The 16,885-nt window shown below is 38.4% G+C and overlaps 1 protein-coding gene across 2 annotated transcripts in view; it reads left to right on the forward strand.

Moving 5' to 3' along the window:
- Positions 1–11,304, forward strand: part of SLC12A2 (solute carrier family 12 member 2) — a 56,816-nt gene extending 45,512 nt beyond the window's left edge. For both annotated transcript variants that reach the window (XM_031607762.2, XM_031607761.2), the window contains exons 22-27: positions 1,541–1,663; positions 1,832–1,943; positions 2,407–2,493; positions 4,619–4,754; positions 6,329–6,396; positions 9,432–11,304. In XM_031607762.2, coding sequence (XP_031463622.1) covers positions 1,541–1,663; positions 1,832–1,943; positions 2,407–2,493; positions 4,619–4,754; positions 6,329–6,396; positions 9,432–9,567 — 662 coding nt within the window. In that variant the 3' untranslated portion in view covers positions 9,568–11,304. The remainder of the gene's footprint in view (positions 1–1,540; positions 1,664–1,831; positions 1,944–2,406; positions 2,494–4,618; positions 4,755–6,328; positions 6,397–9,431) is intronic.
- The last annotated feature ends 5,581 nt before the right edge of the window (positions 11,305–16,885 follow it).

Genomic DNA, 16,885 nt, shown 5'->3' on the forward strand with positions numbered 1-16,885 from the left:
TACTTTCACATTGTTAATTTCAGTTTTCCTTTTGTACTCCATCCTACACATATATTTGAAAGACAGGAAAATATCAGCCATACAAGCTCAATTTGTTTCTTCATATTTGTTTTGGAATGTGCTTCATCTGTGGGGATTAGGTGTGTTCAGGAGCCTGCTAAGTTATTCATGTCTTAGGTATTTGAGTCTTCACTTGATTTGGGCACAGTAGAAGTATTAATGGTGTAGAGGAAGTGCCTCGTTGGTCTATTCACTCATCTTCTGAAGCTATAATTGTTTCTTTCTTTGAATTGTTCAGTAGTTTGCAAAGCAAAGGATAATGCAGCCAATCTGTGAGATTAACATCTGAAATACTGTGAAGTAGTCATTCAAATAAACAGTATTTTCAGAGATGAATTTTCATGTGGTTTATTTCAGATTTTTTTGAGAATTAAGTGCAGGTTTTTTTGCCGTACCTAAGAAGCATCTTATCCTGTTTGATGTTTCCTTCATAATTTCAACGTCTAGAAACCCTTGTTTTAATAACATACTGTGAGATTACATTTTAAACCACACGATGGCAGTTTGGAGGAACAGTGTGTAGTAAAGTAGAATGCTAATAAGTCAGTTACAGATGTAAATTTCAGAATAAAATAAGGACTGAGAGGAATGTTCAAACTCCTTGTTAAAACTAGACTCTTAAGGGGAGGGACTTAATTTGGCTTTATCTTTTTAATTGTTACTTTAAAATACATTTTCATGTATTAATGTAATTGAAAAAGCCAGTGTTGTCATCTTCTCAGTAAATCCAATGTCGTCATTGCAAAAAATAAACTGTTTTCTGCTTCAGAGCATAGCACACATTAAATAACTTTTTGCAGGTGATCTTGACACTTAGAACTAGTTTTTCTTTTGTCCACTTGAAGGAGGAAAAATTTGAGGAAAGATCAGTGCTGAGCATCAGGGCCCAAGGCAATGGCATGGAACTGTGTCAGGGGAGGGGCAGGTGGGGGTCAGGGAAAGGCTAATTTACAAGGAAATACCAACTCTTCATAGATTATCCTGAGTTGGAAGGGACTCACAAGGATCATCAAGTCTAAACTCTGGCTCCACAAATGACCACTAAAACGTAAATGGTCCTTCAGCTACAGCAGCTCAGGGCTGTGCCCACTCATAAATAAATTATCTCCATGAATTTCAGAAAAATATTGTCATATGCAAGAGGTAGCAAGAATGTACTGCTTAATGCCCTGTAGTATGTATGAAATGTAGTTTGTCTAGGCAAATGAGTATATCAAGATCTTGCAATCCTTTGTCAAATGTCTAAATGATTAAGAGATTTAAATTTTAACTACTGAACTTAAGAGTTTGCAGTCTCCTTAAATGCAGGCTCCTTAAATGTCAGTTTCTATCCATTCAATTTAAATTTGCAGCTTGGGGGATAACGGTTTAAGTAAAAAATATATATATGTATAGGGAGTCTGCAAAACATTAAAATCTAATTTGATTTTTGATATTATTAACCAAAACGCTTAAAAATGAACATTCACTTTTTTTCCAGATTCGAAGAGCCCATCTTCTCCTTTAAATTTGGCTGACCAAAGGCTTCTTGATGCTAGTAGTCAGTTTCAGAAGAAACAGGGCAAAAGCAATATTGATGTCTGGTGGCTCTTTGATGATGGAGGTAATGTACTTTATATTTTAAAACTGTTAAAAAGAATTATTAAAGTGAAGTGACTTAAAACTAATTCTTAATAAATACTTTTCAGATGGTATATATACAAGCTACTGTTTAAATTCTCATATGAAACCATATTTTCTGACACATTCCTAAATTCTGATCAAAATGCAGGTTTGACACTGTTGATTCCATATCTTATTACAACCAAGAAAAAATGGAAAGAGTGTAAGATAAGAGTGTTCATTGGTGGAAAAATAAACAGGATTGATCATGACAGAAGAGCGTAAGTTTACATTCAAAATTCTCATTTCAAATGCTTGAAGAACAAGTGAGATTCTTCTTAGTAGCTTTTTTAGTTGTTTTTTATCAGAGGTGTAACCATATTCTATTTCTCTCCATAAAAATGTTCCATTGCCACTAAAAAGTGCTGGGCGAGTTACTTCAAAATAAAATATTATTTCTGCAGCAGTCTGGCAGTAACATTTCTTCTAGTTCCTAAGAAAAGAACTGCTTGGGAGAGCTTGAAGAGAGACTTAAAAGGAAGAGATACGTAAAGGGAAAAGCTCTTATGTTTAAAAACACTGAGTTTGTTGTTAATTTCTTAGCAGCATGCCAGATTTATAGCAATACTAGTCAGACAATTTCACATTTAAGTTATCTTTTTGAAAAACTGTTTTTATTATCAAATATTTACCTGTTTACCTGGGAAAAAATCTAAATATGCATTAAGGCTTTTTTTTGTACAGGATGGCTACCCTGCTCAGCAAGTTTCGGATAGACTTCTCAGACATTATGGTTCTTGGGGATATTAATACTAAGCCAAAGAAAGAAAAGTAAGTCTCAGAAAAACCGAGCTTGTTTTTGAGTTCTTAATCTATTTCATGAATAGAATAGAGTTGTTTCAACATAATAATTGTGATAAAGAAGGCAGTATGACTTCTGGTGCCTCACAAAAATCTAGAAAGCAAACTTAGCAAAAACTCTTGCATCTGAGAACAGACAATTTCTTATTTTTCAGATCTCCGGCACTTAGATCGTTACATTAAACTTGAAGTTGTCCAGTTACTAGAAATCTGGGAAAATTTTTAAAAGATTGCAAAACTGTGAATTCTTAGTCTTATTTGGGTGCTTAATTAAATGTAATGAATTCATCTTCAAATAAATTGATCTGCTTTTCCTTTTTTAATTTTAGATTAACTTGGACTTGTAAGTTACCTAATTATGATCATAAACAGTTTTATATGAAAACTGGTTTTCAAGATTAAAAAAAAAATACAAATTATGTGGAATACATCAAGTATCTAAAATAGAGTACTCCTAGTGCTCTAGTATGTTTGTTGTCTTGATTCTTGGGATTCCACTACTGTAAAATGTGTCAACTAAGAGACAGTGTATAAAAAATTGAGACTGTAGAATTTCATGCAAACATTTTTATTTCATAGAATTGTTTAATGAGCTCTTTCTTCTGAGATCATTTTTCCCCTCTCTTTGAGAATGTTCTCTACAATAAGTCCAAAAGCTTATTAAGGAATCCAATTTGAGTTAACATAGCTGTAAATTAAGTAGAAGGAATATATATACAGTGCTGAAAACATTAGAGGTAATAGAATACTGTTAATGGGGGGGGGGGAGGTGAGTTCCAGTATAACTGCATAGATGTTTAGATATAAGTACATTCTGATATTACTATATATCCTAAAGAGTGTTAGTGATTTTAAACTTTCTGTACTGTAATTTTCAACCACAGAAGCTGGGTAGTGTCTTGAGTTCTTTATATTAGGAAAAAAAAAATTGAAATTCTTTATTTCATTGGATGTAACACATACTTTTCAGTGTCCTCTGCTAAACTTTTCATTGATGTTCTGACCTCTCATCTCATAAGCTGCAGTTATTCAAAAATAGGTTACATTTCATAACGTGCAGCAGCCTTACTTTACTGTTCAAGTATCATAATGTGGGTGGAAAAAGTAGGATAATATTAAATTACTCTAAAAAAGTTGAAATGCTAAGTCAGGGCCTGAATTGGTGATGGAGCACCTGGTGGGAAGGCAGGGCTGACCCAGGGGAGCTCAGGTGCATGAAATGCACCTGAGTGACTGGAAGGGGTGGAGCCAGCATCCACCCCTTTGCAGGCCTCATTTAAGGGTTGGCAGTGAAGAGGAGAGTATTTCTCCTAGGAGATCCCTGTCTACCTGAGACCTTCCAAAGTTAAGCAGCCCTTTTCCTTCATTTCTGTGTCTACGGCTGCTGCATTTAGGTTAGTTCTTATTTTCTGTAGCCAAAGACTTCGCCACCCCACTATTATCTCAGTACTTTCCATCCCGTTATAGTAATCTGCTTTGAGTAGAAATCAGTACCCTTCAGGCCTCCAGAAGGTTTTCTTTTAAAGCTGTTGATATAACATCCAAATAATTTCAAAATGACAGCTCATATTCTTGAAAAATAACAACTAACAAAGAGGAAACAAAATTGCACTGCTTGTTTGCATTTGAATGCTAAGTTTAGGCTGGAAGGGAAGATGAAAAGAGCAGAATGAAAACAAAGCTGAAGTCCTAATGGTACTAGCATGAGACCTGATAGTAGTTCAGAGCTTTTTTGTTTCTGTAAATTCCTCTTCAAATTTAATTTGGAAGAAATTATTCTAGCTTAGAAAATATACAGTAAGTAGTCATCAGCTTTAAAACAGCTATAGTAAAATTCTTTAGCAAAATCCTTTTGATTTCTTTTAAACTGTCTAAAACTACATTTGCAGCCAGAAAACAGTGAAAGTCATTAATTGAAGTTAAACTGCAATATCTATTTTTACCTTAATTAGACATAAGTAGCTGATTCAATATTACAAGTGCAGACAGTTTGCTCAGGTTTTACGTGTTAATCAAACTTAACGTCTAATAGTGTGAAAGTCATTTTTGACACAGTAGTGCCATGTTTTAATGACTGTTCATTTGATTGTTATAGTATTGCAGCTTTTGAAGAAATGATAGAGCCTTTCAGACTTCATGAAGATGATAAAGAGCAAGAAGTTGCAGATAAGATGAAGGAGGATGAACCATGGAGGATAACAGATAATGAACTTGAGCTTTATAAAACAAAGGTTCTGTATTCTTAAGCATGTTTTATTACACACCATAAAACTTTTTCTACTGTATTTGCGTATGTAATACCATCTATTGCTATTTTGTGTTTCTGTAGTTGCTTTCATGAGTAACTAGTAGAAAGGGGGGGATTTATTTATAGTAAAAAAAAAAAAAGGCGCGTTTTATGATTGTGGGCCTAAACTGTTGCAGTTGAGCCAAGTCTACCCTTCAGTGCTTCATTATGTTAAAAAAAAAAAAAAAAAAAAAACCAAAAAAACACTACCTACCTAGTTGTGGTTTTAGTGGATGTTTAAGGATGTGATGTTTTTCTCAGTGGTTGTGCAATGTACACTCCAGAAAGATTCCTTTTCCAGAACTTCTGTGGAGGAGACTTAAGCTGCATCATATAAGGGAATGCAGATACAGAGAACAATCTGAAGACAGACTGATTCAAATCTCAGTGTTTGGAAGCTCTTAAAGATATTCCACCTTTAATTTTATTTTCTGCTTCCTGGATTTTTTCAACTTCTCTGAGGATTTGCAATAGAGAATAAATGGAAATGATATGTCGTGCTGCATTGCAAGTGTAAAAAGCAAGGATTTAAACAGCATGTAGATACAGATTAAGTGGCAGCTTATGGCAGACCTAGTAACTGCATATTACGAAGATACTCGAGGAAAAAACTTACTAGTTTTCTTTTAGATGCTTTGCTGTTCCTCATATCTTATCACAAAACTTTTTCAGTGAGATCATAGCAGTAACTTATCCATTTCCTCCTGATAGCTTATTTGTTACTGCAGCTAGCAGGCCAGGAAGAGACTTACGGTGAGGGTGACGGAGCAGTGGAACAGGCTGCCCAGGGAGGTTGTGGAGTCTCCTTCTCCGGAGATATTCAAGACCCGCCTGGACGCCTACCTGTGCGACCTGGTGTAGGGAACCTGCTTTGGCAGGGGGGTTGGACTCGATGATCTCTGGAGGTCCCTTCCAACCCCTACGATTCTGTGATTTAAGCTGAGCTGAGAACAGCAAAACTATAAGTATCTAATAATGAATGTTTATTGCAAATTAGTTGACAGAAAAAAGACCTGGAGATGACTTTGAATACAAGCTAAGAAAAAAGTTGACAATAGGAGGAATGGGAGGAACATCTTCAGCAGAAAGCAGAAAGGACAGAGTGATTAAAGAGGACGTACATTCCTAAAGATCAGGATCACTTCTGAAACGCCTCCTTGCTCTGAATGTACAAGATACCTTGTACAAACCTTGAGAGCACAAGGGCTCTTGCTTCCAGGACCTTTGGAAGATGATACTAGTATTAGAAAAACTATATTGCATATATAGTTTTTGTTATATATTGCATATTTTGTGGTAGTTGGTTCATTTCAAGCTTTCACGATTTCTCAACCTAAGCCATGGAGACATAGATATTTAAGGAAAGTGAAAATGTTGCCAAACTGAGTAGAAAGTACATGCTTTCTAGAAATAATTCATACCAAATAACCATAACTGTTTTTATCTTTTTGAAGTGAATGAACATTTTTTTTTAGCTTCTAGACGATCCCTTCCTAACAAATTTCATTTTCATTACAGACTTATCGGCAGATCAGGCTAAATGAGTTGCTCAAAGAACACTCAAGTACAGCTAATGTAATTGTAATGTAAGTAAATGATTTTTACTGTTGTTCTAATTAATTCTAATTAATATAGAATTCTAATATGAACTATAAATATATGTAAATAAGCTCAGGAAAAATGCCGAGGTATAAGATTGAATTATAGAAATAATCAAGAAGATGTCAATGCTGGAAATATTTTAGAACACTTTAGAATTGTGGAGCTAGACTGCAAAAATAAGCCTTTTGTCTTTTAAAACTCCCAAATTTTTTTTTACAGGGCTGCTCTCAATGAGCTCTTCTCCCAGTCTGTACCTGGATCTGGGATTGTCCCAACCAAGTGCAGCACCTTATATTTTTCTTTCTTGAGCCTCATTAGGTTCTCATGAGCTCACTTCCTAGACTTGTCCAGGTCCCTTTGAATAGCATCCCCTCCTTCTATTGTATCAACAACTGCACCACTCAAACTGGTGTCATCTACAAACTTGCAGAAGGCTCACTCAATCCCACTGTCTGTGTTATTGATAAATGTGTTGAAGAGCACCAGTCTCAAGACAGACTGCTGGGGGACACCACTTGTGATCAGCCTCCACCTGGACATAGAGCCACTGACCACAACCATCTGGCTGTAACCATCCAATTAATTCCTTGTTCACTGAACAATTCAACATTTATATCCATATTATTCTTTTCTCCACTGATGCAGTCACTCCATTGTTGAAGGACCCTGAGGTGCATGTCATGGAGCCTTGATAGAGTTGTATGTGTTTAGTCATCAGGTGGTCTTGAGCTTGTTCTTCACTTGCAGTGGGAGGCATTTTGCTCCGCTCATCTTTGCATAAAGGTTGAGTGATGTTAAAGGTATGGAAAGCCTGGCTGCCAGAAAAGAGAGGCAAATGACTTGTTGAGAGCCTCACCCTTCTCTATTTCTGTTGTTGCCAGTTCTCATTTATTAAAGGAATACAATGTTCTTGGCCACTGTTTTCTGACTACTGTACCTATAGAATACCTTTCTTTTTTTTTACATCATATGCTAGATTCAATTCAATCTGTGCCTTGGCTTTTCTGATCCTGTCTCTAGACATCTGGATGTCATTCCTATATTATTCCCAGGCCACATGACCCTGCATCCACTACCTATGCATTTTCTTCTCATCTGTTTAACCAGCAAGTCCTTGTTGAGCCATTCTGACATCCTGCTTCCTCTGCATGATTTCTGACATACAGGAATGGAAAACTCATGTACTGTCAGAAGGGTGTCCTTAAAGTTGCCAGCTCTATTCTGTTCCTTTGTCCCTAGGAAAAATTTCATCCAGTAATTCCTAAAGCAGGAGTTCACCCTCCTGAAGTTCAGGTTCCTGAACTCTACTTTTTGCCAAGCCTGTATTCCTAGAGATCACAAACTCAACCAGAGCATGGTCACTGCAGCCCAGAGTGCCCCTGGTCTCTGCTTCTTTAATGAAGTCATCTGCACTGTTGACCAATAGGTCCTCTAGTTGTTCTGTCCTCTACCTGGAAATTGTTCTTGGCAGATGCCAGGAGTCTCCTGGGTTGCTTTCATCTCACTGTATTGCTTTCCCAGCACATATCTGCATGGTTGATGTCCTCCATCAGCATGAGAACCTGTGAATGTGATGCTTCTTGTAGCTGAAGCAAGACTACCACATCCACAAGCTCCCCTTGATCAGGTGACCTACAGTACACCTGACCATCAGAAGTCCATTTTGATCTGGTCCCTGATTTTAACCCACAAGTTCTCAACCTGTTCATGGCTGTTTGGGAGTCAGTTCTCTGCATTCTATCCACTTCTTAACATAAGCAGCGACTCCTTTGCCTGTTGTGCCCTGCCTTCTAAAAAAAGAATTTGTAAACCTCAGTACAGTGTTCCTGTTGTATAATTTGTCCCACTATGTTTCTGTGACAGCAGTTAAGTCAGTTTTCTAACTGCACCTTGGGTTCCATCTTACCCTGCTTATCTTCCAAACTATATGTGTTGGTGTAGAGGCACTAAAGCTACCTTCTTAGAGAACCCTCCTCCCTGACTCTTCTGGGACAATTCTGAGTTTTTTTTTCCCTGCTGCTTTGTAGTGTAACGGTGTTCCCTGGCCCTTCTCTGTCACACAAGCATATCTTCTTCCTTGTCAAATCTAGTTTAACTTCTGGTCAGTGTCCGGAACACTGTTGCCCCACCTGGCCAGTAGGTTTTTTCCCATCCATTGTCAACATGACCAGTCTCTGGAAGGTGTCCAAGACAAGGAATCCAAAGCCATGAGAATGGCACTATCTGCTCGGCTGTTTATTCATATGGATCCATTTGCCTCCTCCTATGTGAGTTCCAGTCTCCAGCTGGGATGACAGACGAGAACACTACCTGTGTTCCTAATCCCTTCAAAATCTTTCCAAGGGCCATAATATTTCTTCCAATATTAAGTCATATCCTTGTTACAGTCTAATAAAGTAGGAGTAGATAGTAGTCCTCTGGCTTTATTGTACCAGGTAGCTGCTTGATAACATTAATGTGGTCCCTTGGCAGATAGCAAACCTCTCTGGAGGGATTGTGTGGATGGCAAATGGCTGCCTCTCTGCCTCTCAGTTAGAAATCCCCATTTACTAAAATGTTTTACCTTGTTTTGGTGGTCCTTGGTTAGACTACTTGTGGTACCATGTTAAGATAAAGTTAGAACACGGCAAATAGACTTAAAGTAGTTGTTTGAAGGAAAATAGTATGGATGTTTTGGAATGACTGTGAGAAGGCTGCACCAATGTAGGATCATTTAAAAAAAAAAAAAACCTTTTTAAAATTTTAAAATCAGGAGTAGTAATAAGTTCTCCAAACTAAGAAGAATTCCCCATTAAGCTGCTTGAATATTAAATAATGGTAGAAAGTGAGGTGTGGATAGATCCTGTTGATTAAGATAACAAGCTCTTTAACTTACTAACTGAATTCTGAGGAAAAAAAGCAAAAACCAGAAAGGTTAGAAAATTTGTCTGAATGTCTTTGCAAAATTGTACTTTCATTGTCATATGATAAATGTGTTGTTTTGGTTTGTTTGTTTGTTTTTCCCTAATGTGATCTTTAGGAGTCTGCCAGTTGCACGAAAAGGTGCAGTTTCTAGTGCACTCTACATGGCTTGGTTAGAAGCTCTTTCGAAAGATCTGCCACCAATTCTTCTTGTTCGTGGGAATCATCAGAGCGTTCTTACCTTCTATTCCTAAGATACTGCACGAGACAGCTGTAAGGACATGGTACTTAAGTGCCCTGGGAAGAGTGACTGATGTGGTCTATAGATTATTAACATCACAAAGGCAAAAAGTGACTCTTCTTTCACTATTTCACTGACTTGAAAGCACACAAGGAAAGTCAATGTATTTCTAAAGTTGTGACATCTTCAGTTTTAGTCTATATTTTCTGTAATTTAATCTTGCTTAATGGGGGAGGATTCCTTGTTAGACTGAAGAACAAGGCAAGCTTTTTGTTTGCTATTTGAATAGCAGCAATAAAAGTGTTTTATTTTTAATCGATGAAAGGATTATAGATTTATAAAAGCCTTTTAGCCTTGAGGTGCCTTCTGAAATTAACCAAATCTCATCCATACATCCTACTTTGTAAATTTATATAGAATGTCAAAATCTGCCTTCAACTAAGACTTTAGATCAGACTTTCTTTAGTTTTTAGTCTCTTCCATATTATAATAAAAATGAATGCTGCTTTTTGTCTTCCATTGAGTTATTAGTTCTTAGTACTGTATGTTTTCTATTGTCAGAAAGTTTTGTTGATTTTTTTTTTTATTATTATTATTATATCTGTTAGATTTTAAATAAAGGCAAGAATTGAGGCAGGTCAGTTGAACAAAGACAAATCCTTGATGTTATCTGGACTTTATTTTATCTGTTACAAAATTTAGTTCTGTTTCAAAATAAAACTGTACTGTCAGAGAGGATGCTATTTCTCAAATTTGACATGGGGCTTTTTTTGGCATTAGTCTGAAATACACAGCTGTAAAGTTAGCTAGTGGTGGTGAAGGATGCTGTATAAATCCATAGTTCTAGTATGAAACAATTCATCTTACAGACTAAGGTCATTCATCTCCTTAAAATTGGAAGAAAGGACCTGTCCTAGTTCCTGGCCTATTGATGTTTTGGTGTCACTTAGAACTTATTTTGAAACAAAACTCAACTTAAGGCTTAAATGGGGATAATATGAGCAACGTGATACTATCTAACAGAAAATAGTAAACACTATGTGGAATCTTGCTATCCAAAAAAAAAAAAAAAGCAAAAGCTAATGTTCTCTTGCATTTCTCTACAAATGGTTAAAAGGACCACTAGTTATTAGGGGAGATGTTTTTAGTCAATTCATTCAGTTGTCAGAAAATATACCTAGTCTTATTAAAATATACTCAGGTTTGATCATCTGCCAGGTTAGATTTTTTCCATACATTCTACTTTATACATTTTATATGTTCAATCAAAAAACTGCCAATCTTGTGTGCCCTCTCATTGTGTATTTTGACAACTTCATATTTTAGTCTACTATATGAACACCTACACAAGAAATTATACCTGGCCTTTATATGGAGGTTAGTAATGTGAGCTGTTTTTTAAATTCATATATATTTTGGATAGAAAGGATTGCCTAAAAACATTTCACAAGCTTTTGATATTAGCGTTGGACATGCTAAGAGATCAGTTTACCAGTGCTTCAGTGACTTTCATTTAAGGATGCACAGAAAAGTTGTATTTTGCTAAATACAAGATCAAATTAAAATGTGACTGTTTCTTTTGAAGAATAAAACAATGAGTCATTGTGTGGCAACATAAAGCTTCAAGTTTTGATTCAAGATAAAAATATATATATATTCTACACAGTGCAGTATACACTGTCAATTTCTTGGTGAACTACAAAGTTGTTTCCTTTATTTCCATGATTTGGATTTAAGTCTATTCAATCATTTTGCCTAAACAAGAACATGCATGTATTGCTGCTAAGTGTGAGATAACTGATGCCAGCATGAACCCAGCTTCTTACAGTAAAAATTATGGTAAGACAGTTTGCAGTAAAAGTTCTACTTCCTTCTAAGTGAGGGGTGGGTATCAAAATTAATTAATTACAGGTTTCACTATGTTTTTTGGGAAATATGAATGTCACATTGTGAATATGGAATCATTGCCATGTTTCTTCTTGTTTTGTGGGTTACGCTCTTTTGAACAGACAGTAAGGCATAGACTTAGTGCTGCTATCTTAAAAAAAAAAAGAAGAAAAAAGAAAAAAGAAAAGAAAAACTGTGCACAGGTACACTTATTTAAAAGGTTTTTTGCCCATTCAGGAAACCATTGCTTGTGATCTGTAACACAGAAACCAAATGAAGTGTGTGTATACATGCATATATGTGTATAAAATTATATAAAATATATCTAAATATGCATATGGGGATAGTTAGGGTGATGTCTGTGAAATACTATAGGATGCTTTTCACATATGCACTCTCAGAAGTCCACTAACGCTAGGCATGATGTCAACTTTCAAGATTATTTGCTACACTAAAACTTCAATAGTTACTTAATAGTGATTGTTAGCAACAAATGTTAGTTAGTGGCAGTCACTCCTGCTTTGATTTTGACGCCAAATTTAGTTAAGTTCCAATCGTGGTTAATTACTTGAAAAATGAAATATCACTGACACATGGAAATTCATACTTTCTATAGATTAAGTTTCTTTGTATGGGTTTAGAAAGACAGCAATAGCTGGAGAAAATCAATAATTTATTTGCTCACTCTGTATTTGTATTTAGGTTTCCTTTTACATACATTCTTTTTATATGCTTTTCTGACATTGCATATTTAAAAATAACTGAAAATAATTTAAAGGTTTGAGCGTTTGTGGGTAATGACCCACTTGGTTCGAAGATGTAATATTTGATACTGTACTGTAACTGTCACACACAAATGCTTTTCTAATGTTTTAATGTAACTATTGCAGTTAATACTTTGTACCATGGGGATGTCACTGCAATAAAAGGAAGTGAATTCAATACAACTGAGTTGTCTAACAAGTACCAAATCATGTTCATAATTTAACTGATTAATTTCTAATAGTATTTTCTGCTTATTATATGCATCTGCTATTTCTCTTATTGTGGAATTTGCATAGGATCATTACTCAGATGTCATTCTGTTGTGCAGCATAGGTTGACAAATGTTTATTTGTGGATGGAATGCTTACCATTGCTGGAGATAATGGTTCCATAAGAAAAATAATCCCAAGGATCTCGTGACATACCAGACACTGTGGACTAATCAGCAATATCTAGCATATTTAACCATTGGAATGTAACCATTTCAAAATCTGTTTCTATTACCTATGTAATATCCTATTTCCAGAGGGCAGACTTTGAATTGTTTAGAAGACTAGTAGGGGGAGTCCCCTGGGATTCAGTCTTAGAGGGTAAAGGGGTCCAAGACAACTGGTTGCTCTTCAAGAAGGTAGTCTTACAGGCGCAGGAGCGGGCTGTCCCCGAGCTGCAAAATGAGCCGGCGGGGAAGGAGACCGGCGTGGATGAATAGGGAACTATTCTTGAGGCTCCGGGAGAAAAAGAGAATCTACCTCCTGTGGAAGAAGGGACGGGGAACTCAGAGTACGGAGAAGTTGTTAAGATGTGCAGGGAGAAAATCAGAAAGGCAAAAGCCCAGCTCGAACTCAACCTGGCCACTGGGATAAAAAGAAACAAGAAATCCTTTTACAAATATATCAACAGTAAGAGGAGGACTAAGGAGAATCTCCATTCCTTACTGGATGAGGCTGGGAATGTGACTACTGACGATAAGGAAAAGGCAGAGGTCCTGAATGCCTTCTTTATGTCTGTCTTTAAAGGTCAAACCAGTTATCCTCGGGATACTCCACTCTTTGACCTGGTAGTCTCGGCTGGGGAGCAGACTGAACCACCCATGATTCAGAAGGAAACAGTCAGAGACCTGCTACTCCAACTGGACTGTCACAAGTCCATGGGGCCGGATGAGATTCACCCGAGAGTGCTGAGGGAGCTGGCGGAGGTGATAGCCGAACTGCTTTCTATCATTTATCAGTGCTCCTTGTTCACAGGTGAAGTACCAGAAGACTGGAGGCTTGCCATTGTGACTCCCATCTACAAGAAGGGCTGTAAGGAGGACCCGGGGAACTACAGGCCTGTTAGCCTGACCTCGGTGCCAGGGAAGGTTATGGAACAGATCGTCTTGAGGGAGATCACTGGGCAAGTGCGGGACAACCGGGGGATCAGGCCTAGCCAGCATGGGTTCACGAAGGGTAGGTCCTGCTTGACCAACCTGATCTCCTTCTATGATTTAGTGACCCGCCTGGTGGATGAGGGAAAGGCTGTTGATGTAGTCTACCTAGACTTCAGCAAGGCCTTTGACACTGTCTCCCACAGTATTCTCCTGCAGAAGCTGGCAGTCCGTGGCTTGGACAGGTACACTCTTGGCTGGGTAAGGAACTGGCTGGAGCGCCGGGCCCAGGGAGTGGTGGCCAATGGAGCTAAATCCAGCTGGCGACCGGTCACGAGTGGTGTTCCCCAGGGGTCGGTGCTGGGGCCTGTCCTTTTCAATATCTTTATTGATGACCTGGATGAGGGCATTGAGTGCACCCTCAGTAAGTTTGCAGATGACACCAAGTTGGCTGGAAGTGTCGATCTGCCTGGGGGAAGCGAGGCCCTACAGAGGGATCTGGACAGGCTGGATAGCTGGGCTGAAGCCAATGGGATGAGGTTTAATAAGACCAAATGCCGGGTCCTTCACTTTGGCCACAGCAACCCCAAGCAACGCTACAGGCTTGGGGCGGAGTGGCTAGAAGACTGTGTAGAGGAAATGGACCTGGGGGTGTTGGTTGACGCTCGGCTAAACATGAGCCAGCAGTGTGCCCGGGTGGCCAAGAAGGCCAATGGCATCCTGGCTTGTATCAGAAGTAGTGTGACCAGCAGGAGTAGGGAAGTGATTGTCCCCCTGTACTCAGCTCTGGTGAGGCCGCACCTTGAGTACTGTGTCCAGTTCTGGGCCCCTCACTGCAAGAAAGACATTGAGGCCCTGGAGCAGGTTCAAAGAAGGGCAACAAAGCTGGTGAGGGGTCTGGAGCACAGGCCTTATGAGGAGCGGCTGAGGGAGCTGGGATTGTTCAGTATGGAGAAGAGGAGGCTCAGGGGAGACCTTATTGCTCTCTATAACTACCTGAAGGGAAGTTGTAGCGAGCTGGGGGTCGGCCTCTTCTCCCGTATAACCGGTGATAGGACTAGAGGGAACGGTTTCAAGCTGCGCCAGGGAAGATTCAGGCTGGATATTAGGAAATACTACTTCTCTGAAAGGGTGGTCAGGCACTGGAATGGGCTGCCCAGGGAGGTGGTGGAGTCCCCTTCCCTGGAGGTGTTCAAGGACCGTTTGGATTTTGTGTTGAGGGATATGGTTTAGCGAGAACCGTTGGTGATAGGTGGATGGTTGGACTGGATGATCTTACAGGTCTTTTCCAACCTTAGTGATTCTGTAATATGTGAAGGAAAAACTTCTCTCATACTGATAGCACACTGGGATATGAGGAAATCTAACTTTGAAAGTACAATTAGAAATGGCAAGTACATAGAGTCACTGAACAACTGTTTAACCTTATCTATTGTGATGTCTCATGGTATAGGTGGATGACTGTGGTTTTGAAAGTTAACATCTAGTAATTTCAAACCACTTATCTATGTCCTTAATTTAGTAAATACAATTTCATATCTATTTAAGTGTAGGCCACAGGAGTGAGACTTGGAGAAAGGGAACTCTTGTTTAATCTAAACTGTCATTGCCTATAACCTGCCTTGTATGCAGGTAAAGAGGTATGAGAATAAGGTATGTAATGGCTTTCCGAAGTTGATCTACATGATGAAGAAATTGTTATTTACATAAGCATGTATTAACTGTACTCGCAGGTAAACAGCTTCACTGAAGAAAATGGGATCAAAGCCGATTCTGCTGCCAAGTGGTGAGAACATGTGATACATAATCACAGAATGGTTGGGTTGGGAGGGACCTTAAGGGCCCCCCACCAGCTGAGGCTGCCCAAGACTCCATCCAATTCCCATCCAGGGATGGGGCACCACAGCTACTCTGGGCAGCTCTGCTAAGGAGATGCTGAATGGAGAGCAGATGGTCTCTTGCTTCAGTAATGCTGCCTTGATTCCTTTTTTGGATGAAAACATCTGGATCTGGATTTTGGGGTGTTTAGTAGTGCATTATCAAATCTCTTGTTATTCTGCCTTTGATGGCATGCAGTAGATTTTCAGGTTTAAGACAGGTTAGTTTGCCTGCCTTTAGAAGGGAGAGGAGCAAGGTGGTGGAGATGATCACTGTTAACTTCTGAACCAGAATAGTTAAAATCAAAGCAGCAGTAAATGCCTCTTCAAAGCAAAAGGAGGGATGACATTATGTTGAAACAAGATGCTCTGAGGTCCTTCCATCCAAGGAGCTATGTTCTGCCACAAGCTCAATGGCTTCTTAGGAAGAAAGTGCCTAAATGTTCCCTAATGCGCAAGACCTAGTGTGAGATAGATGAATTTTGTAGTATGAGCCCTTAAAGTTTAGGGGTTGGTGTGCTTCTTTGCAGATATAAGCACTTGCAAGTGTAACACCAATATTTTGCTGGAAAAGTATTGAAATCAGCATCTTGCCTGTCTGTATACTCTGGTGTTTGCTAATGCATAGTGTTGTGTATTGGAAGTATATTTTTACTGTTTTTTTGTGAAACTTTACAAAATATAGCAGTGCCCAATAGCATTTGCATCCACATGCAAGAGGAGGAAGGCTGCGTGTTCCCACCCCCTGGGGATATGGAAAACTGGATGTGAATCCAGTTCTGGTGGGGGATTTAGGGTCTGGGTAGTCCGTCAGTTTCCATATAATAATAGACAAAATAATGATTTCAAATCCTACTGAACCTGATTTTAGTGAAAGAAGTAGGAAGTATTTTCTCCGACTGTGAATAAGTCAAACTATAGTAACACATGGTGGCACTGTTGTCGTTCAGGTAATGAACAAAACTGCACTGTTAGACAAATACACTGTTCTACACTGTTCCTGTTATTCTATGGGCTAAATGACTCACCACTTTCAGTAAATTTGACATATATCACCATAATGGAACTTCTTTGCAATACGTATTTCATAATTCTGACTGAACTGGCCAAGAAGAGTAGACAAGCTGTTTATTTTTTGTATTTCTTTTGTAGTCGAGATACTGTTTCTGTTAGAAAGGATGTACCAGTGTCCATGCAGGTACTGCTTGTTGATTTTGAATAGCCTCTGGCACACAACCACTGTTTCACAAAACACAGAGACATTCGTTTTTCATAGTTATTTTCATCTGTGTTAACTAGTTAGCCAAGAGATAAAAGCTCCAAGTGGAAAAGACCATTGAAACACAGTGAGTAGTTTGACTGGTGTCCAACTTCGTTTCAGAGAGATCTATAACATTTTGATGAGATACTGTTTCTTCATACATAACAAACAAAGCAAA

The sequence above is a fragment of the Phasianus colchicus genome, chromosome Z, assembly GCF_987193195.1.
Source record: "Phasianus colchicus chromosome Z, bPhaCol1.hap1.1, whole genome shotgun sequence".
Taxonomy (NCBI): Eukaryota; Metazoa; Chordata; class Aves; order Galliformes; family Phasianidae; genus Phasianus; species Phasianus colchicus.